At 42.5% G+C, this 21875-nt stretch overlaps 1 protein-coding gene across 1 annotated transcript in view; it reads left to right on the top strand.

The window, feature by feature from the left end:
* The window catches only part of LOC124144323 (probable C-mannosyltransferase DPY19L1), a 48647-nt gene extending 29587 nt beyond the window's left edge, over positions 1-19060 (top strand). Inside the window, exons 10-22 of the mRNA XM_046513681.2 lie at positions 584-688; positions 1400-1486; positions 1808-1864; positions 5824-5904; positions 7179-7280; positions 8122-8193; positions 9562-9647; positions 10818-10839; positions 11544-11663; positions 13548-13722; positions 15642-15741; positions 16459-16584; positions 17053-19060. Of these exons, the coding sequence (XP_046369637.2) occupies positions 584-688; positions 1400-1486; positions 1808-1864; positions 5824-5904; positions 7179-7280; positions 8122-8193; positions 9562-9647; positions 10818-10839; positions 11544-11663; positions 13548-13722; positions 15642-15741; positions 16459-16584; positions 17053-17203 (1284 nt within the window). The 3' untranslated portion in view covers positions 17204-19060. The remainder of the gene's footprint in view (positions 1-583; positions 689-1399; positions 1487-1807; positions 1865-5823; positions 5905-7178; positions 7281-8121; positions 8194-9561; positions 9648-10817; positions 10840-11543; positions 11664-13547; positions 13723-15641; positions 15742-16458; positions 16585-17052) is intronic.
* Positions 19061-21875: the final 2815 nt, after the last annotated feature.

Genomic DNA, 21875 nt, shown 5'->3' with positions numbered 1-21875 from the left:
TTTGATGATACGCACAAATTTTATTTTTGTAGCGTATCTGTTATGTTCGTTGCGTATTTGATACGCTTGGATTATATTTTACTGCGTATACATGTATCTGCATTTCTGATGCGTATTTCACGCAGATACGCAGCTTATCTGGAGCTCTGATAATACATAGTTTTTCTTCTTATTTATGATATTTTAATACACAAGGGTATTAATCTCTCTATAACATGATGTCATTCTTAAAATGATAGATGATTAAGATGTAATTTTACTTAATGAAGTTGCTTCAGAAACCGCGTATGAATACAGTGTTTGAGTGAACCGCCCAATTTATCATGTAGTACCAAATGAGCTGCAGCTATTTTAATCTACAGAAACACAGCAACAAATTGGAAAACCCCTATCTTAGCATTTTGGAAACATTAGTCAACAGTTTATGGGAAAGAAGGCTTTGCATCTATGTATTGAGCTTGAAAATAGTTCCTGATGGGCAACCTCATTTGCATATTTATCAAATCATGGTACCAATGTAAGACTATCCATTATATGATAAAATGGGGTGTTTTGTTGCTGACGTGTCCCTCTCTTGTCCCAGTTTGCCCAGTTCGCCCTGCTGACCCAGGCCATGTCAGTGATGGGAACATACGTCCTGCAGTACATCGATGACAGGAAGCTCAAAGTCATCCTCTCTGGACAGTCAGTAAGTCGGAAACACTGCTTTTCTCTGACGTGGGTAGAATATCTACCACTTTGTGCCAATAACCTTTTAGTCTACTCGCCTGAAATTGGCTCTAAAGCACCATTTTCAGATTTTAGTGTTATTTTATGGACTACCAGTATAATAAGCAGAGCTTACTAGACTCAGTATTTTACTGGACTGAGGCTCGGTCTTATCAATTTCTCAGTCATACAATTACAGAAATATTTAATTATTCATAATCCCAGTCTCGTCCATACCCCCATGTATGGGAAGCTAGTCAGTCCTGTAGGATAGCTATGTGGTAACCGCATTGGCTCATCAACCCATGAAGATCCGGGTAGAGAATAGGTCTTCAGCAGCCAATGCTTGCCGTAAGAGGCAAGTATGCTTGTCATAAGAGGCGATTAACGGGATCAGGTGGTTAGGCTCAATGACTTGGTTAATGCATGCATGTCATGGTATCCCAATTGGCTAGATTGATGCTCATGATGTCAATCACTAGATTGTCTGGTCCAGACTCGTTTATTTACAGACCGACGTCCATCAGCTTGAATATTGCTGAGTGCGGTGTTAGACAACAAACAAGCAACAACATACGCTCATTATGCCTGTTTCAAGTGTCTCCCTCCGTGTAATGGCTGGAATATTCCAAAATTAGACATGACACTCAATGCACTCCCTCCCTCCCTACCCTGTTGTTTGTTGTTCCAGCTGGGCCTGGCCATCAGTTATGTGCTGCTGTTCGGCAATGAGATGCTGCTGACATCATTCTATGCATCCTGTCTGATCTCCATGTGGGTAGGTACTACTAGAGGGAGATGATGATGATGATGATGATGATGATGATGATGATGATGATGACGATGACTGGCAATGATGATGATGATTGTTATTATCAACCTCTCTTTTATTATTATTATTTTATTTTTATTATTATTGTTATAACAATTATTATTATTACAATAACCACTGATGATGATTATGATTATTATTATTATTATCCTTTTTTTTGCTATTATAACAATAATTATAATAACTCCTGTGATGATGATGATGATGATGATGATGATGATGATGTAATTGTGAGAAGCAGGCTGAAATATCTTCTCTCGTTTTCAGATCATTCTATTCCTTCGTCCAGTCCTAGATAAACTACATTTTAAGATCATCATTATGGTAGGTAATGTGGAACCCAGCCAAAGTTTGTTTGTAATGATTTGATTAATTACAGCCTGTCGTCATAGGGCTGTAATATTGCTGAGTGCGGCATTAATCAATAAACACACACGCTTAGAGGGTTGGGCTTTTTGTGTAGTATATGTTAGTTCCCCAAACTGGAAGTAATGAGACATATAGTGCATGGTGGTATGTTATGATTGTTGGGGCTTAAGCAGTGAAGCTGAAAAATTAAAAGTACAGTAAACTATGGTAATAACGAACACGCATATAACGAACTTACGGATATAACAAACTTAATTACATTAAGTAATATGTTACCACTGTTATACCGAGGCTGTTGTCTCCCACAACTGCTGCTATAGCGAAATCTACCACAGAGATCTCAATTACATCATGCAGCACGTGCGTAGCCACCTAGCTGCCATGTGACACCCTTCACTCTTGTCTCTTCGCTTGCTCTAGCAAGAAGTACAATAAACTGCTCAAGCGTTCCTGTTTCTCCGACCATTCGGTGATATTTATTACTGTTTATTCTCTCTAATAAACTGTGCTTTTACGGGGCGTTTGCTGTAACTATGCTTGGAAATATTTTTCCCGCAAAAAAGGAAATATTTTTCCCGCCCTTTTTTACTATATACTTGCGGGGTGTCTCGTATGCACGTTGCCTCTTACGTTCCCCTGTTCTAGTATATCTTGGGGTTTTTACATCACTTATTCCTCTATATGTTATATGTGTATGTTCTATATTCCCATTGCTCGTTTATTTTCTTGTGAAAATACTCGTTTGTGACTATTTGTGGTGCGTGTTGTAACCATGTTTTGCTCTTTGTTCATAGTACAAACAAAATGTCTGACATGGATGTTTCGCCGTCCTCCACCCCCGCTGGACGCCCTCGCTCCTCAGCAACGTACTCCAGGGAAGCATTTAAACTGAGCAGGCAGTTGTAAATGCTTCCCTGGAGTACGTTGCTGAGGACTCTCGGCACATAGTGGGGTTCCTCCACAGGAGGGGTGTCCGGTACTTCGCGTACCTGGACGACTCGCTAGTAGCAAATCGAATGACGGACACCCTGTCACGCCATCTCGTTTTCGCACGTCGGCTCTTGGAGCAATTGGGGTGGATTATCAATCTCCCCAAGAGCGAGTTAACCCCTTCTCAGAACTTGCTGTTCATCGGAGGTCGGTTCAACACGGTGTCCCATCGCCTCTTTGTCCCCCCAGACCGGTGGCACAAGTTTCAGGCGATGATTGCCAAAGTCTTAGCGGTGCAACAGACTGTTCACTTTTGGGAACAGCTGTTAGGGCTACTTGTATCAGCCCAGGACTGCACCGAACGGGGTCGTCTCCAACTCCGCCCGCTGCAACGGTTTTTAATCCAGTTGTTAGCAACGGAGGTGAACAGTGCGACCGTCGCCCTCCCGGATCGGCTCCGACCGCATCTGGAGTGGTGGACGGTCCCTTACAATGTCTTATCAGGAGTCTCTATGCGGCCCTACCGGGCCACGTTGAACCTGTATACAGACGCCTCTCTAGTGGGCTGGGGCGCCCATCTAGAGGGGGAGGTGAGCTCGGGGCTGTGGTGGGTATACGAACTAGGTCTTCACATCAATTGTCTCGAGTTCAAGGCAGTGATCAACACAGTCAATCACTGGAAGCATCGTCTCGTCGACGCCCGGCTCATGCTGGCGACCGACAACACGACGGTAGTGTCCTATGTGAACAAACTGGGGGGAACCCTCAGTCACTCGCTACTCGATCTCACGTTCGAGTTTTATGCTCTGGTGGACAGTGTCCCGTGCCAGATACGCGCCCGTCACATCCCAGGTGTGCGGAACGTACTGGCCGATGCTCTATCAAGGCCTCAGGATCCGAGCCCCACAGAGTGGATGCTGAACCCAGTAGTGTTTCAGTGGCTGTGCAAACGTTTGGGTCGTCCGATGGTCGACCTGTTCGCAACGCGGCACCGGCCTGGGATCTTTCCCTAGTGTTGCAATCACTTACGGAAGCTCCGTATGAACCCTTGCATAGTGCTTCGTTCCGGCATGTGACTTGGAAAACAGCATTTCTCCTCTCCTTTGCCACGGCGGCACGTGTATCCGAAATTCATGCACTCGATGTCGCCAAGGTACGATTCGATAGGGGAGACGAAGGAGCGGTCCGCCTGGGCCTGCTAATGGGCTTCGTCGCCAAGAATCAGAGAGTTGGGCAAACGGAGAGAGAATTCACTGTAAGATCACTCAAAGAAATCTTACATCCTGCTGATACTGAGGACAGAGCGCTGTGTCCGGTTAGGGCCCTTAAGTATTATCTTAAGGCTTCGAATGAACGTAGACAAGGGCGTGACCGTCTGTTCATATCGTGTAACCCTAATCGCACGGTTGACATAACTCGCAACTCGATTGCGTTGTGGCTTCGTTCGGTCATCAATCTGGCGTACCGGTCTCGGGAGTTACCGGTAGCGGGGTCAAACCCGCACGAGATCAGGGCGCTAGCGGCAACATTTGCCCTACACTTGTATATCTCTGTTCGCAGAATATTACGAGGTTGTTACTGGCGTTCTGACTCGGTTTTTGCCAATCATTACCTCAAACAGGTCGCTGATGCCGTCGTGGAGAGTGTGCACCGTCTTGGCCCGCGGATCACGGCGCAAGCGGGCACCTAAGGGGTGTGCCCAGCGCAATTCCGAACTCCTCAGGCGTCAGACATTGCACGGTGGTCAATCTGGGTCGACTCCAATGTTCCCACTGCCGTGGGTACAGGAGTTGGGGTCCCGCAAACCAGCGCACTCACACCACAGGTGAGGGCGGCTTTTTGTGTGCTTTGTCCTTATTTGTATTTTGACAATTATGTATTTAATTGTCTGTCGTGTATCCCAACCTTGTGATGCATGCTTACAAATACTGGAATTAGGTCACGCGCCTAATGCATACTTTAAGTAGGCTTGCTCTGGGATATACGGTCTGAATGAAATTAATTTCCCTCTTTTCGACTGTTTAACCTGATCTAAGATTAAGCTCACGCGGATACAGTGTTCTCATCCGCTGCGGTGATGAAATACCTATCCAGTGGGGCCGTTTGGAGTCACCAATCGTTTTGGCAATGACGATTGAGCCTTACGGTATGCGCTTGACAGTGCTTTGGTATTCCTATAGGGTAACGCCTAGCTAGGTGCATGCGCATCGAGTGCTTCCGCCTTGGTGTTTACTTCCGCTGGTCGGAAGGAACGCTAGCAGTCAGGATTCGGGTTGTAGGTGCTCCCCACTGCCTACTGTGGTAGTCAGCCTCGGTATAACAGTGGTAACGTATTACTTAATGTAATTTGTAGAATTTTCCTATTCGGAATATTCTATAAGTAATACGTTACCACTGGGCTGCTGCCCGCCCGTCCGTCCTCCGAGCACTTGCTCTCGCAAGAGACAAGAGTGAAGGGTGTCACATGGCAGCTAGGTGGCTACGCACGTGCTGCATGAGGTAATTGAGATCTCTGTGGTAGATTTCGCTATAGCAGCAGTTGTGGGAGACAACAGCCTCGGTATAACAGTGGTAACATATTACTTATAGAATATTCCGAATAGGAAAATTCTACAACTTTTTTGGTCCCGACTATTTGCTGTAGTTATGCTGTATATATGCTTATAACGAACTACAGTTATAACGAACTAAAATTAGTAGTCCCTTTGAGTTCGTTATAACCGTACTTTACTGTACCTGCAACTACCTCTAGTTTTGAACCTTTATTCGAGATTATGTTGCACATTACATTTGCACGAGAAAACTGAACGTCAACTTGGAAGGTGAATGATAAATTTAGCAGTGTTTCCCTATCTGAGACTGTAGCGTGATACGATCTGTGCATGGTCACATCTATAAAGCTTGAATCTCAATCCTATTTTATCTGTCAACATGGTGTTACTCTGTTTTATCAATGTCGGTAAAGTATCCCCGTTGTGTTTCAGGCTGTGCAAAGTATACTCTTGGCAATCGGAACAGTCTGCAGTAAAATAGTGGTCGGAAAGCTGCTGAATATTGCTGATGATGTACGTGATTGTATCCCCTGTAGTGATGAGTTGTCATTTGTAATTTAAACCAACGACATGACGTCACGCTATTGTTGTTTTGACCCTGACCTACCAAGGAATTTGGTACGTCCTTCCGAGGACATTTTGTGATGCGGTGCACGTGGAGCTTCTGTTCTATGTGTAATCAATGCACAACATGGACTCTCCCACATTCAAACCTTCAAGTCCTGCTTCTGTTTTTCGACTGTTTACTCCTGTTTCGAGGTGCTTTTAAGTTCTGTTGAGAAAAGATAGTTTTTCGGTTCATCACAGACTGAAGGAAATATCAGTTGAGGTGCAAAACACATGTTCAGGCACCATGCCCGGTTTTCTTCATCTACTTTCGGCCAGAATAAAGTTATGACCTAAAGGTCATTCTCACCCTCCTCACCTCAAAACTACCACAGGAATTAATTTATTATTTTCAAGTGAATGTCCATGGCAAGTATTGATGGGAAGAAAATGTTTTGTCCAAATTTTGAATTTTTTTAAAAAAATCCATTTTTGTTAACTTGTCAGTCATTTATCATTTTTTAGCTTTTTTTCTCATAAATCCTGTGTTGACTCACCTTTGCAATAACATTCAAATTAAAATAGAATTATCATAACTTACCACTGTCCATCTTCCCGAGGCAAGAGAGTTCACTGAATTTAAAAGTCCAGTTTCCACCCTTGCCGAACTAGGCAGGAATTACTGGGCTCGATCGTAGCGCCACCAGTGGCTATTACCATTTATGTCCCCTCTAAGCCTCTCCTGTGGACCAATGAGATTCCACCTCTCGTATCACTTGCGTTTGCTTCACCCAAAATGGTGGCGCCCAGTCATGACGATCTGATCGATAATCAAGATCTATATTGTGATAAAGCGGGTCTTACATCGCGAAATGCACCTTGATTCAAAACATGAAAAGATTTGGAAAATAACTGTTGACGAGTTGGCGGTGCACATGCTTTGCAAATCCTGCAATCAACCAAAATCTGCACGACAGTTTACGAACCGTATTTCGATTTCGGTGCGCGATTTTGATTGGACTATGCATAAACTTGTTAGTCCAGCCAAAATGTAACTCCATAATACCAGCCTAGTTGGCATGGTTGGCAAGGGTGGAAACTGGACTTTTATAGTCAGTTAACTCTGTTGCCTTGGGAAGATGACCACTGTCAGTTTCAAGAAAGTGCCTAATTCAGCAATGTTTTAATCAAAATGACATAAGGTGACTTTATCCCTAACTCTTTCTCTGTGTTATTTCCAGGCTCACATAGGGGAAATCTTCAGAAGCAAGTTTTCTGACTTTAAAAACTTCCACACCATGTTGTATACTTGTGCCAAGGAATTTGATTTCATTGAAGAAATAGTGAGTATACTGATTTAGTTGTTTCAATCTGCATCACTGAAGACGTTAAGAGATCCTTTATGAGATTAAGAGACGATTTAATAGATTAAGAGATCATTTAAAAGATTGAGAGATCATTTGAAAGTCGAAGGGATCATTTAAAAGATTAAGAGATCATTTAAGAAAAGAAGAGATCATTTTAAAGATGAAGAGATCATTTTGAAGATGAAGAGATCATTTTGAAGATGAAGAGATCATTTAAAAGATGAGATCATTTTGAAGATTAAGAGATCATTTAAAAGATTAAGAAATCATTTAAGAGATGAAGAGATCATTTTAAAGATGAAGAGATCATTTTAAAGATTAAGAGATCATTTTAAAGATGAAGAGATCATTTTAAAGATTAAGAGATCATTTATGAGATTAAGAGATAACTTCTGGTTATATAACAGTGAACCCCGTTAATATGGAAACTCCCCATTCATGAAGATTACTGCCAGGAACACTTACACAGCGATAGAAATTGGCGGTAGTCCTGTAGTCCTTGCCAGTCTGCCCCATAGCTATCACAAGGACTAGTAGAAATGCGCCATTTTTAAGGGTTTTTCTATATGTTATTATAATTAGTAGTAGACTAAACATGCTAGTTTCTATCGTTGCTTACAAATATACATCATCACATTACACTGTAACTATGTGTTGCTTATCAGTACATTAGTTGATGTGGACGGTTTCAGTCAAGTACCGAAGTTTCAAAGGCTTGATTTTCATGAAATAATTCTATGTGACAATTATGATAACAAGCTACGACACAGAAACTTGTTGTGTAGGAATATTGGCAACTTATTCAAATCTGTTTCAGACAATATGGAAGTTTATGTGGACCCTACTGCTGCCTTGTTCCATGGTCGTATTTGTCACAGCTGTGTTCTTTGTAAGTCAACCACTGCATCAATAGGCTTGGTGTTACAATCCCCAGATACCTATGCTAGTCGTAAGAGGCGACCAATGGATTGGATATTGGCAGGCTTGGGTGATAGCGTGTCATCGTACCCTGACGACATCGTTCGTTGTTCACAATATCAATCACTGGATTGTCTGGTGCAGATACTATGGTGTTTGCAATCCCAAGATACCTATGGTAGTCGTAAGAGGCGACCAATGGATTGGATATGCAGGCTTGGGTGATAGTGGGTCATCGTACACTGATGACGTCGTTCATTGTTCAAAATATTAATCACTGGATTGTCTGGCCCTGATACGTTGGTGTTTACAATACACATTAGTGTTTTCATTGTGAGCATTACTGATAATCTCTCAGTACGGAACTGTAACACTGCCAGTTGCAAATGAAAGTCTAGGGGATCATACCTGTGAAGATTCGGTCTTCAGCATGTTCAGCAACCCATGCTTGCCACAAGAGGCGACTATGCTAGTCGTAAGAGGCGACTAATAGGATTGCGTGGGCATGCCTGTTGACTTGGTTGATGCATGTCACCTCGTATCCCAATTGCGTGGATCAATGCTCATGATATAAATCACTGGATTGTCTGGTCCAGACTCGATTATTTACAGACCGCCGTCAAATAGCTGGAATATTGCTGAGTGTGTCATTAAACAACAAACAAACAAACATCTTGGGGATGACATCGTCAATGATGGAACAACATGGAATGCCTGATCCACTTGCTTACCCACTGTCTCCTGAGGCTGAAGTGATTTACTGATGCACCATGCTGTCACACTAACTGATATGAACATAATGCAGTTTCTACTGCCTCTGTGGTCTAGTGGTAGAGCATCTGCCTGGAGGGCAGAAGGTCTGGGGTTCGATCCCCGGTCGTGTCATACCTAAAGACTTTAAAAAGTGGTACTTGTTGTTACCCTGCCTGGCTAAAACAAGGACCAGTCGGCTTGGAATCAGTATACTGTGTCTGAATGGGGTATTCATGTTAAACTGCGGCATGGTATCTAAGTGGGCTGGCACTATAAAGTCGGCATGTGGGTGGGCATTCAACGGAATATTAGTTGGTTTACATCTGTGATGTATTTGAAATACTACACAGTTCATACTGGCATGGGGAGCGGTCGGGTAGCCTAGTGGTTAAAGCGTTTGCTCGTCACGCCAAAGACCCGGGTTCAATTCCCGACATGGGTACAATGTGTGAAGCCCAAATCTGGTGTCCCCCGCCGTGATATTGCTAGAATATTGCTAAAAGCGGCGTAAAACCCAACTCACTCACTCACTATCTCACTCAGCTTTACATTTCTGGGATCACAACCAATATTTGATTTGTTCCAGATATTAAAATCTGAATACTCTCAGTGGAAGAACCCGGTTGTGGCTAACGGCTCTGCTGTGCATGCCAACACTGCAGAGAGTCAGGGGTAGGTATCAGTGTGCCAAATGGCAAAAGTTTGGTCGGCTATAGATTCTGAAATGTCACTGGCCCAACTGGCTAATGAAATTTTAGCAGTGTTGTTTGTTTATGCACAGTTCTCGTTTTTTTCTAGATCAATACGACCTTTAAAACACATATTTTACAATACTGATATTTCTAGAACATAGAGCCATGTCTACTGTCTATTAAACACTCTAAAATGAACCAAACCTGGGCAAGAAAGCTTACTCTCATATTTGAATTCTTTCTTTGAGTACCGATCTCTCTGAAGAATAGAATTCATTTTCTGACATATCTTTAGAAAATGATCCATGGATCTATATGGACCATTACACTGTAGGACTTTTCCTTCAAGTGTCTTAAATTAGGAAATATTCAAACCTGTATTTGGAAAAAAAATTGACTTGATCTTTTCCTCTGCCATCATTTTACTATATTCTATATACATGTATACTACTGTAAATCTTGAAATAGATGCGAGCGTGAATTGAATGCGAAAAATCCGAGTGGTATTTGCTCATATTATTAAACATCGCATTTATATCAACAATAAGACATTTTAGCAGAAATACCAACTTAGACATACGCTGAAAACAAACAACTATGTATTCCACACCACTGTTTATTGTAAGAAGTATATAAACAATGTCATTCAAACACTAATTACAACCTGAGAATTGTCACTGCTGGGGTCAAGACAAGAGTTCTATTCACTTACGTCATCACTGATCACACCTGCAAGTCCAGACAGACGCCACCCACCCAACATGGTGTCTTTGTTCTTTGCGACTGCGTCAAAGGCCGACACGAGCCAGTGCGCATGTATTGTTTTATCAGAAGTACTCTACTCAGCGCTAATAAGCGGTGCTTTTTTCGAGTGTGATTGAATTAATGTAAGGTTGGATTAAGGTGAGGATTCTCCTGTAAACCTGACTGAGGACATTTTCTTTAGATATAAATCCACTGATGCTTGAGAGGAGGGGGGTGTCGTATTCATATTGAGTCACATTTTTTGCAAGGGACCAGTGGTTGCATTCTTTTGGAGACACATTAATTTCACGATTTACAGTATTCTCTAGTTGTTTTTCTAGGAACATAACTCATTACTTGCCACAGTCGTAAAACTTAAGTTGTGATTTATTTATTTTTATTTCAGAAGGAACAGACCTGATGCAGAGGTGAGTTCACTTTTCACGGTTAATAGAACTCAAATATTGCTGAAATGCTCGTTGTAAGAACTCTAACTACAGGGTCATACCCCGGATACTGTCCTGTATACAACATTCCCAGGCACCCACATTCCACGACAGGACCGAGATTAAAGGAACATTTTGTAAAAAAATTCCAAATTGTAATTCAAATATGGAATGTTAAGATGCCTCTGAAATCGTAAGAGGCAACCAAATGGATTGGATGGCAGACTTGGTTGATAGCGTGACGTCCTTGATCTTTGTTCATGATGTCAATCACTGGATTATGTCTGGTCCAGATTCGTTTGATTACATAGCTGGAATATTGCTGAGTGCAGCATTAAACTTCAAACAAACAGCAATAGTTATAATCCTTGATAAATCCTGGCCAGATCCATGAAGATCCGGGGTAGAATAGATCTTCAGCAACACATGCTTGCCTGAAAAGGTGACTATGCTTGTCGTAAGAGGCGACTAACGGGATCGGGTGGTCAGACTTGCTGACTTGGTTGATGCATGTCATCGATCCTAATTGCATGGATCGATGCTCATGATATCGATCACTGGATTGTCTGGTCCAGACTCGATTATTTACAGACCGCCGTCAAATAGCTGGAATATTGCTGAGTGCGGTGTTAAACAACAAACCTAACCTAACCTAAATCCTGGCCATGTTTCCCTCCATGTTCCAGCTGGTGTACCACCTGTTCCAACAAATTGCCTTCGCCACGATGGCCATCATGATCATGAGGCTGAAGCTGTTCTGGACTCCGCACCTGTGCCTCCTCACGTCACTTCTGGCCTCCAAGAAGGTGAGCAGCCTTGTGCATTACACCTGCCACCTCACAATAGCCTCTCGCCCACACCAAAAGCCCTGAGCTTGTCTATAATACTTTGCCATTTTAAAAAAAAACAAGATTAAATCTTAAGGCTTAAAAAAATTAAAGAATTGGTTCTCGGGCAATGACTTTTGAAAATATAGGGCAGGTGTGTGTTTTTGTTGTTGTTTTTTTGCTTGTTCAAACCTTTATGTGACCAAATAAACAGTTTTGTACCATCAACCTGGTAAAGTGCCTCCCTACATAAACAAGCATACAAACTCCTATTGTTGCCATGACCATAACACGAGATGCGCAGTAAAGCAGTACGCATGTAATGGGAAGTAACTGCATGCTATATTGAATCGCATTTTTTTTAAGCATTAGGATTATTTTTTTAACTTTGAAAATGGAAATAAAAATGAAATGTGCAGCAGACTTTACAAGAAGTACCTGTTACATAAAATGTGCTTCAGCCCATTTTAATTTTGATATTAGGGTTATAAAAAATTGGTTCAGTTCTCTTCTTTTTTTTTACAATTTCCATGACAAGTTCCACCTCGGTTAAAAAAGGTTAGGGTTTGTTTAGATTTAATTATGTCATAAATTCTGCAACAGGGGCGGGGGATATAGCCACGTTAGTGGCAAACTCTTGTTTATTTATTAGGACATGCCATCGCTTACCAATTGGGACAGAAAAGACTACACCCATAAATGAAATGAGTGTAATCTAAAAGATGTTTGTAATAAATTCCATTGCTCTGTAAAATAATTTTGTTTTAAAACAAAGACAATAATAACAACGTGTGAAAACAAGGACTGGTCAGCTCGGAGTCAGTATTCTGTGTCTGAGTGGGGTATTCATGTTAAGCTGCAGCATGGTATCTCAGTGGTCTAGCACTATAAATCAGCACCAGTCCTGAGTAGTACAAGCAGCCACACACACACACACACATGCTTGCATGTCGCTATATAAGTGCAATATTTCACCTCACCTCAACTCACCTCGCCTCAAGCACCTCTGGGCAGAATAGGTTCTCAATACCACAAACCAATATGGAAATACAGTAAACTACAGTTATAACGATCTCAAAGGGACCACTAATTTTGGTTTGTCATATCCATCTTTTATCAAGTCATGTGACATCATGTTACCTGATAAATAACAAAAATGTGCACTGTACATGTACAGAATATGTTCACTTCAATCACAGTGTTAATTGAGGGTGTAACTGCCTTCAATTGTTTATTGACGCTTTGAACAGCAGTGCTTGCGGCGGATGTTTTGATAGGCAGATTGGTGACACGTGAGGAGCTCAGCTCAGGGATTAACAGTTTGTTATACACTTAGACATTATCGTTGACAGAGTAGACATGGAGACCACGTGTGTTCGCTAGATCCGTTATTTGGTTATGAGCGTGTTTGTTATATCCATCAATTTTATATGTTAAAATATACAGCAAATGGCCGGGACCAAACGAGCCATTTGTTATATCCGTCACTTCGTTATAAGCGTGTTCATTATAATGTAGTTTACTGTAAGTGTGTGCCTTGTTCCATCATACCCAGGGGACCTGTGAAGATCGGGGGTAGAATAGGTCTTCAGCAGCCCATGCTTACCGTAAAAGGTGACTATGCTTGTCGTAAGAGGCGACTAACGGGATCGGGTGGTCAGATTCGCTGACTTGGTTGATGCATGTCATTGATCCCAATTGCGTGTCAATGATGTCAATCACTTGATTGTCTGGTCCAGACTCGATTATTTACAGCCTGCTGTAATTAAGCTGGAATATTGCTGAGTGCAGCATTAGAACCAACCAAAAAAAACACTCATGTGACGTGAACCATGTTCTCATCAACCACCCGAAATGTTACAGTACTTTGGCTGGTGTGGCCGTAAGGAGGCCCACTTCGCGATGCTGGCGGTGGTGTTGGCGGGGATGGCGTACACGGGGATACAGAACCTGCAGCAGCAGTGGAGCATCATGGGAGAGTTCAGCAACTACCCAATGGAGGACCTGGTCGACTGGATCAACGACAAGACACCAAAAAGTAAGCCTCTTTGGTGTTGCAGCAGACTGCCCAAATCTGTCTACGACCCTGAACAGGGTCTAAGCATCAGACCCGTGAAGATTCGGGGTAGAATAGGTCTTCAGCAACCCATGCTTACCGTAAAAGGCCACTATGATTGTCGTAAGAGGCGACTAACGGGATCGGGTGGCCAGATTCGCTGACTTGGTTGATGTTTGTCATCGTATCCCAAATGCGTAGATTAATGCTCATGATGCCAATCACTGGATTGTCTGGTCCAGACTCGATTATTTACAGACCGCTGCCATATAGCTGGAATATTGCTGAGTGCGGCGTTAAACAACAAACAAACAGACTGTAAGCATCATTTTCAGTTGAGCTTAGGTTTGAATAGGCCACAAACAACCTATGTTGGTCACAGAGGCGACCTCATGGGGATTCCCGGTTAGAAAAGGCCGCAAACAACCTATGTTGGTCATAGAGGCAACCTCATGGGGATTCATGATTAGAGTAGACTGCAAACAAGCTATGCTGGTCATAGAGGCGACCTCATGAAGATTCCTAGTTAGAATAGGCCGCAAACAACCTATGTTGGTCATAGAGGCGACCTCATGAGGATTCCTGATTAGAAATGGCCACAAACAAGCCATGCTGGTCATAGGGGCGACCTCATGAGGATTCCTAGTTAGAATAGGCCACAAACAAGCTAGGCTGGTCATAGAGGAGACCTCATGGGGATTCATGATTAGAGTAGACTGCAAACAAGCTATGCTGGTCATAGAGGCGACCTCATGAGGATTCCTAGTTAGAATAGGCCACAAACAACCTATGCTGGTCATAGAGGCGACCTCATGGGGATTCCTGGTTAGAATAGGCCACAAACAGCCTATGCTGGTCATAGAGGCAACCTCATGAGGATTCCTGGTTAGAATAGGCCGCAAACAGCCTATACTGGTCATAGAGGCAACCTCATGAGGATTCCTGGTTAGAATAGGCCGCAAACAACCTATGTAGGTCATAGAGGCGACCTCATGGGGATTCATGATTAGAGTAGACTGCAAACAAGCTATGCTGGTCATAGAGGCGACCTCATGAGGATTCCTGGTTAGAATAGGCCACAAACAACCTATGCTGGTCATAGAGGCGACCTCATGGGGATTCCTGGTTAGAATAGGCCATAAACAACCTATGCTGGTCATAGAGGCGACCTCATGGGGATTCCTGGTTAGAATAGGCCGCAAACAAGCTATGCTGATCATAGAGGCGACCTCATGGGGATTCCTGGTTAGAATAGGCCGCAAACAACCTATGCTAGTCATAGAGGCGACCATATGGGGATTAGAAATGGCCACAAACAAGCAATGCTGGTCATAGGGGCGACCTCATGAGGATTCCTAGTTAGAATAGGCCACAAACAAGCTATGCTGGTCATAGAGGCGACTAATGAGGATTGCTGTTTAGAATAGGCTGCAAACAAGCATTGGTGGTCATAGAGGCAACCTCATGAGGATTCCTAGTTAGAATAGGCCGCAAACAAGCTATGCTGGTCATAGAGGCAACCTCATGAGGATTCCTAGTTAGAATAGGCCACAAACAAGCTATGCTGGTCATAGAGGCGACCTCATGAGGATTCCTGGTTAGAATAGGCCGCAAACAACCTATGCTGGTCATAGAGGCGACCTCATGAGGATTCCTAGTTAGAATAGGCCACAAACAGCCTATGCTGGTCATAGAGGCGACCTCATGAGGATTCCTAGTTAGAATAGGCTGCAAACAACCTATGCTGGTCATAGAGGCGACCTCATGAGGATTCATGGTTAGAACAGGCCAAGAACAATGTATGCTGGTCATAAAAGGTGACTCAATGGAAGCCACACAGGCAAGATGTTCCCTCACTGCAGATTGCTTGTACATGCTTCATGGCATTTCTGTCCCTTCAGATGCTGTATTTGCTGGTCCGATGCCAACAATGGCTACAATTAAGCTGTGCACCCACCGACCAATTGTCAACCACCCCCATTATGAAGATGCAGGACTACGGTAGGTGCTCGATCAGGGGGACATTATTGTCGTGATTCAGTTCCGTCATTTCTTCTGATCTTGAATCATTTACTTACTGGGGGCGGTGGGGTAGCTTAGCGGTTAAAGCGTTCGCTCGTCACGCCAAAGGCCCAGGTTCAATTTCCTACATGGGTACAATGTGTGAAGTCCATTTTTGGTGTCTCCCACCTTGATATTGCTGGAATGCTGCTAAAACAATATAAAATCATCCTTAATGAATCAATCTGATCTTGAATTGATAAATTCTTAGACATTATTCCCACAGAGCTTGTTAGAGATTAAGCAACCTCTTCACGTTGATGAATTGTTTCAAGCAACCAGATCCATATCTAACAAATGACATATTTGGGATAACTTACTTAAGTACAGATTCTAGTATTTCTTTTTTGGGTTGAGGCGGTCGGGTAGCCTAGTGGTTAAAGCGTTCGCTCGTCACGCTGAAGACCTGGGTTCGATTCCCGACATGGGTACAATGTGTGAAGCCCATTTCTGGTGTCCCCCGCCGTGATATTGCTGGAATATTGCTAAAAGAGGCCTAAAACCGTACTCACTCACTCACTCACTCTTTTGGGGGTTGAGACCCATCCGGGATTCAAACACCCACACTGCCAGAGTGAGGCACCTAATCACCAGCTCTCAAAGTCGCTGACCCACTGTACATGTGATGTGAGTTGACCTGAAACATGTGTATTGCAGGGAAAGGACGAAGGTGGTGTACAGTATCTTCAGCCGGAAGCCTGGAGATGAGGTCGTGAAGGGCCTCAAGGAGCTGAAAGTGGATTATGTCATCTATGAAAACTCATGGTGTGTCCGCCGAACCAAGTGAGTATGATATCCCAATACATGTCGGGTTCTAGAAATAGACATGGACAATGGTCCATAAGTCCAAAAATAATAAAAATCTAGAGTGATTTAGTTATTCCTAAAATATAGTTATTTTACATAAATCACTAGTCCAAAATGAGCTGCAGATCTGTCAGATTTAACCAGTGGTGTCTACATACCCTTGTCAGCACTGCCAAACTGTTACTGGCATATGTCTCTATTAAAGCAGGCGCGGTCGGGTAGCCTACTGGTTAAAGCGGTCGCTCGTCACGTCGAAGACCCAGGTTCAATTCCTGACATGGGTACAATGTGTGAAGCCCATTTCTGGTGTCCCCCGCCGTAATATTGCTGGAATATTGCTAAAAGCGTCGTAAAACCATACTCACTCACTCATTCTATTAAAGCATGTAGAAGTTCGAAGCCTGACCAGATTCAGTTACCTGACTCACTGTTATTTTCTTCCAGAGAGGGTTGTTCTATGCCAGAGATCTGGGACACGGAAGATATTGAGAATCGAGGAAAGACACCCTTCTGTGATATCCTCCGAGACCACCCAGAGCCCTACTTCAAACAAGTCTACATGAACCCGGTGTACCAGGTGCTCCAGATAGTGTGAGCCATAAACAAGACCTTACACAATCCATCCTCACTATGTTTGTAAACAGTACGTTCCTCCATCAACCGTGAGACACATCTGTATGCAGTGTAGCGGTTAAATGTAACGAAATGAGATTTATAACTCATGGAAGTCAAGTTGGCACTACTCCATGTTTGAACATTGTGCAAAACCTACCACTGCCTGACATTTAATCAAAGTGAAGAGCACATGGTACATGTTTCACACGATGTCAGGTGAGAAATATTGCCTTTGTGCTGTTTTGATCACTCACTGGGTTGAAACAGGACATCGATTGCGATTACACTGCAAACTGACCATATTAATTCACAGATGATGGAGGAACGTATTGTATAGAAACCCATGAAGTATTGACCGTGTGCAGTCAGGATCGGGGAAGTTAGTGTGATTGTTTTCAACCCTACGTAACGTCCACAAGGTGCTCTTGTTCATGTGAACATCAAGCAGTCATGACACCCTCTTGATGATGTCTATGGAGCGTACTCTATACACTGAAACCTTGCTAACTCTGACACTGTTGGTCCAGACAACTGCTTTGAGGTGAGGTGAAATGGGGTTTAACATCACTTTTAAGATTTTTGAACTTTGTAGCAACATGCATGCATGCTGTGTGGTTAATGTCAGTTTTATGGTACTTGTCACGACGTAGTTTAACATAGATACACCCAGCTCAGACACAGCATACTGACTCCAAGCCTACTAGTCCTTGTTTTATCCCCTTAATGCCGAGCACCAGGCAGGGTAACAACAAGTAACATCTTTCAGCCTGTTTTTGAATGATGTGGCAGGGGATCGAACCACCAACCTTCCTCATGCCAGGCAGACACACTATCCACTAGACTATGGAGGCGGTCATTTCTGCTTGGAACAATAATATTATATTAAAGAGATGTTACTACAGTATTTGCAAAACCTTTAACCATGCCTAGTAGCACAAAATTATTTTTTGGCATAATATATATTAAAGCGGGAAAAGATATTAATAAAGAATATGGTCTTTCTTAGTGGCAACCAAACAGCATTATTAACTCAGGCTTCAACTAGTCCCTGAAGTTGCAGACGGCTGCAACATACCCACGATTTGTTGATCCAGAAATAAGTTCATCCATGCAGTTTCATAAGGAACAGCAATGTCTGTATTACTGAGGTTTCACTGTTTAACTCTGATGATGACATCATAATGAGGTATATCCATACACTGTTCCCATACACTCGTATTGAATGCCTGAACATTGTTGCCTGGGCAGCATAATCACAACTATATTCATTGTTAACTGTGTGTAATAGAAATTTATCACATTGTTTTTAACACTCTTTCTTTATGGAACAGTCTACATGTTAGACAGTTTCTGAAAAGTCCCATACTTCAGTATACTTTAGTCATTTACCATTCAGATAGTATTAAACTCAACTTATCAATGTTGACTATTATTCCTTTCATTGGGTGATCATTGTTCTGTGCCTGCCTGTCCAATGAGGCAGGTAACACAGCAAAGGTTCTGTACAGACTGTATATGATGATTGTCACTTACAACAGACTTACAATTGACTGGAGTCTTTTTACTGCCTCCTTTCTGAGTTGTCTCCCTTAGCAAGGCCAGGATCTGCTGGTCATGGTTTCAAAATTTGACCCCATTATGATCATTTGTTTGTCAACTTCTTACATTAAGCTGATCCACATTGTTTAACTTAAGTGCTGTTCAAAGTAGCATGCACGCACGCACACACACACAACTACATACACACGGAGCAAAACACACACACACACACACAAACACACACTCACTCACTCACTCACTTTCTGGGGGCATGTCGTCTAAGGCACCGCGATTCGCTGTGCAGTGTTGCGTCCCTTGGTCACGCAAAAACCTATGATTGTGGGTTGAATCCCGGTTCTCCCTAATTATGTTTCTAGGTTTGTCAGCACCATACCCGTGCTCGTGGGTTTCACTGAAGTGGTAAACGTCTGAGACCTGCATCACTTCGTGCTTTCCTCCCACATTAAGCTGACACGCCGTGATATAACTGGAATACTGTTAAAAGCGGCGTTGAACCCAACTCACACACACACTCACTCACTCACCTTCTTGAATGTCATTGTATGTTGACTAGTAATGGCTGATTATGGTTGTGTTTAGTTACAACTGAGGCAGGTTTGTTGATAACTGATGTATATTTCCTTGGCATATACTAATGTATGATGTTCATATGTAATTATTGTACATATCTAAAGAAAAAATATTTTTTGAAATATTGTTGTGTGGATGTGTTTAGCATGATTTAGGACATATGCTCAACTGTTTTTTCACAAATTATCAGTGATCTGTCATTCAGCATCAGCTTTGTTTAATCACATAGGGTAAATAGTGGCCCTTTATTAAAACCTCAGAATTAATTTGACAATGTATGAACATTTATTTAATCACCTTCCTTACTGACTTGTATGCACCAGTTACTCAAATATTCATCAAGCTCTCTCTAAATTGCCTTTTCAATTTTAGATAATTATTGTACGACTAAGGAAGCAGTTATTGCTATTAAGTCATGCAAGTGCAACATCAGCATTCCCAACAGAAGCATCATGGGGGCTGCACAGTGGCTTCAGACATCACAATTTACATCTTTTAGCCTTTCCAGTGGCACGGTTGGCCCAGTCGTCTAAGGCACCGCGATTCACTGTGCAGAGTTGCGTCCCTTTTGCATGCCAGAAACCTGTTTCTAGGTTTGTCAGCACCATACCCGTGCTCGTGGGTTTCACCAAAGTGGTAAACGTCAGAGACCTTCATCACTTCGGGCTTTCCGCCCACCATGCCCACAATAAGCTGACACGCAGTGATATAACTGGAATACTGTTAAGAGCGGCGTTAAACCGAACTCACTCACTCACTCACTAACTTTAGCCTGTCCAGGATCCATCGGGATCCAGGTTTCAAATTCCAGTTTTGTCCCAATTAGTATCCTTTGTTAGCACCTAGGCGTGTTCTTGTGTGTCACCAAGTAGGTAAAGGTCTGCATCCTGCTTCAAGCACATTGACATGCATCGATATGACTCAGTGTTCAATATTCAAATTTTGACTTACAGTGACAATTGGCATACCAACATGTTATGATGCCGTTCTGAAATGTACTTGATACTTTTTTAAGTGTAACAGATAATGCTTTCAAGAAAATGTTATGAACATCCCAGTCAGTTGTATGCATGCAGTGTCCATCAGATGAATCAAACTCTTTCCCTGCATCACTACCTACATCCTCAATTATCCACTGTATTATGCAGTCGTTGGTTGGTTGGTTGGTTTGTTGTGTAACGCCACACTCAGCAATATTCCAGCTATATGACAGCAGTCTGTAAATATTCGAGTCTGGACCAGACAATCCAGTGATTGATATCATGAGCATCAATCCACGCAATTGGGATCGATGACCGTGCATCAACCAAGTCAGCGAGCCTGACCACCCGATCCCGTTAGTCGCCTTTTACGACAAGCATAGTCGCCTTTTACGGCAAACATGGGTTGCTGAAGACCTATTCTACCCCGGATCTTCACAGGTCTATTATGCAGTCAAACACCATTGTGTCGAAGTTAAAGGGACCTTTGTAAATACTTCCAGTTATCCAAGGTTCAACGTAACCGGAAGTGATGAAAAAAAGAAGGAATACGCAAGTTTTTACTTTGAGACAACCGTAAGTTCGACACAGTGGTGTTTGACTGTATCTCCATTCAGTACCTTGGACCCAATCGCCATTTAGCATTATAGAATGCAGATCAGATACACTGGATGATCGAGGATGAACAACCTGTAAATGACCATTGATATTAATTTGTGTGTTTGTCACTTCCATACTCAGCTACAGAGGGAAAGGGTGAGTGGGAGAAAATAAATAATATAAAGCATAAGTAAAAAAGAAAGGCCTTTCAGCGGTAGAAACTAACAGTTTCAGTCCACTAGTCCTTATTATGATAGCATAAAGCAAAACTTTTAAAAATGGCAAAATTCTACTAGTTCTTAGGATACCTTTACTATTGGGCAGTTTGGCAAGGACTATAGGACTAATGCCAATTTCTAACCCTGCCTTTGGTTGGGAACAACTTATCAATTGCCTGTAATTAGGAGATGTGCAAATATGTTTCACTAGTTGATCGTTATTCTGCTATGTTTGAAGTGCAACCGTTGCTGTATCCGTGTCGGGAACGTTTATGTTAAAACATTCGGTAGGTTTTAGAAATGCGAAAATATGTGATATACCAAGTTACTTCTCTTCTTCAATATATACTATTAAACTCTTGATAGGGATATTCAGGTATATCATGCTATTTAGAGATACACTTGACATATTATGTGCATCATGTTTGTGTATCTTGGAGAGATAGAAATATCCCTATCAACAGTGAGTAGTATACTTATGACAGAATACAGTGCAGACAGGAAGTTCATTCATTCTTCCATTGATCTATAATATAGTGTGCAAATCAGTTGATATTTTATTTTTGTTTTAGCTGGACGGTAATTCAGTACTGCCAGATGCATAACTAAAAAAGTACCTGGTGTATGACCGATACGAGAGTTTGAAGGAAATACATCGTGAATGTCATTTGTTTACTCCTGCTCGAAGCACAGCCTTCAGTTGTATGTCACTGTTCACACAGAT

Source organism: Haliotis rufescens, unplaced genomic scaffold, assembly GCF_023055435.1.
Source record: "Haliotis rufescens isolate VD_foot unplaced genomic scaffold, xgHalRufe1.0.p SCAF_37, whole genome shotgun sequence".
Classification (NCBI taxonomy): Eukaryota; Metazoa; Mollusca; class Gastropoda; order Lepetellida; family Haliotidae; genus Haliotis; species Haliotis rufescens.
This window is presented reverse-complemented; position numbering and strand designations above follow the sequence as displayed.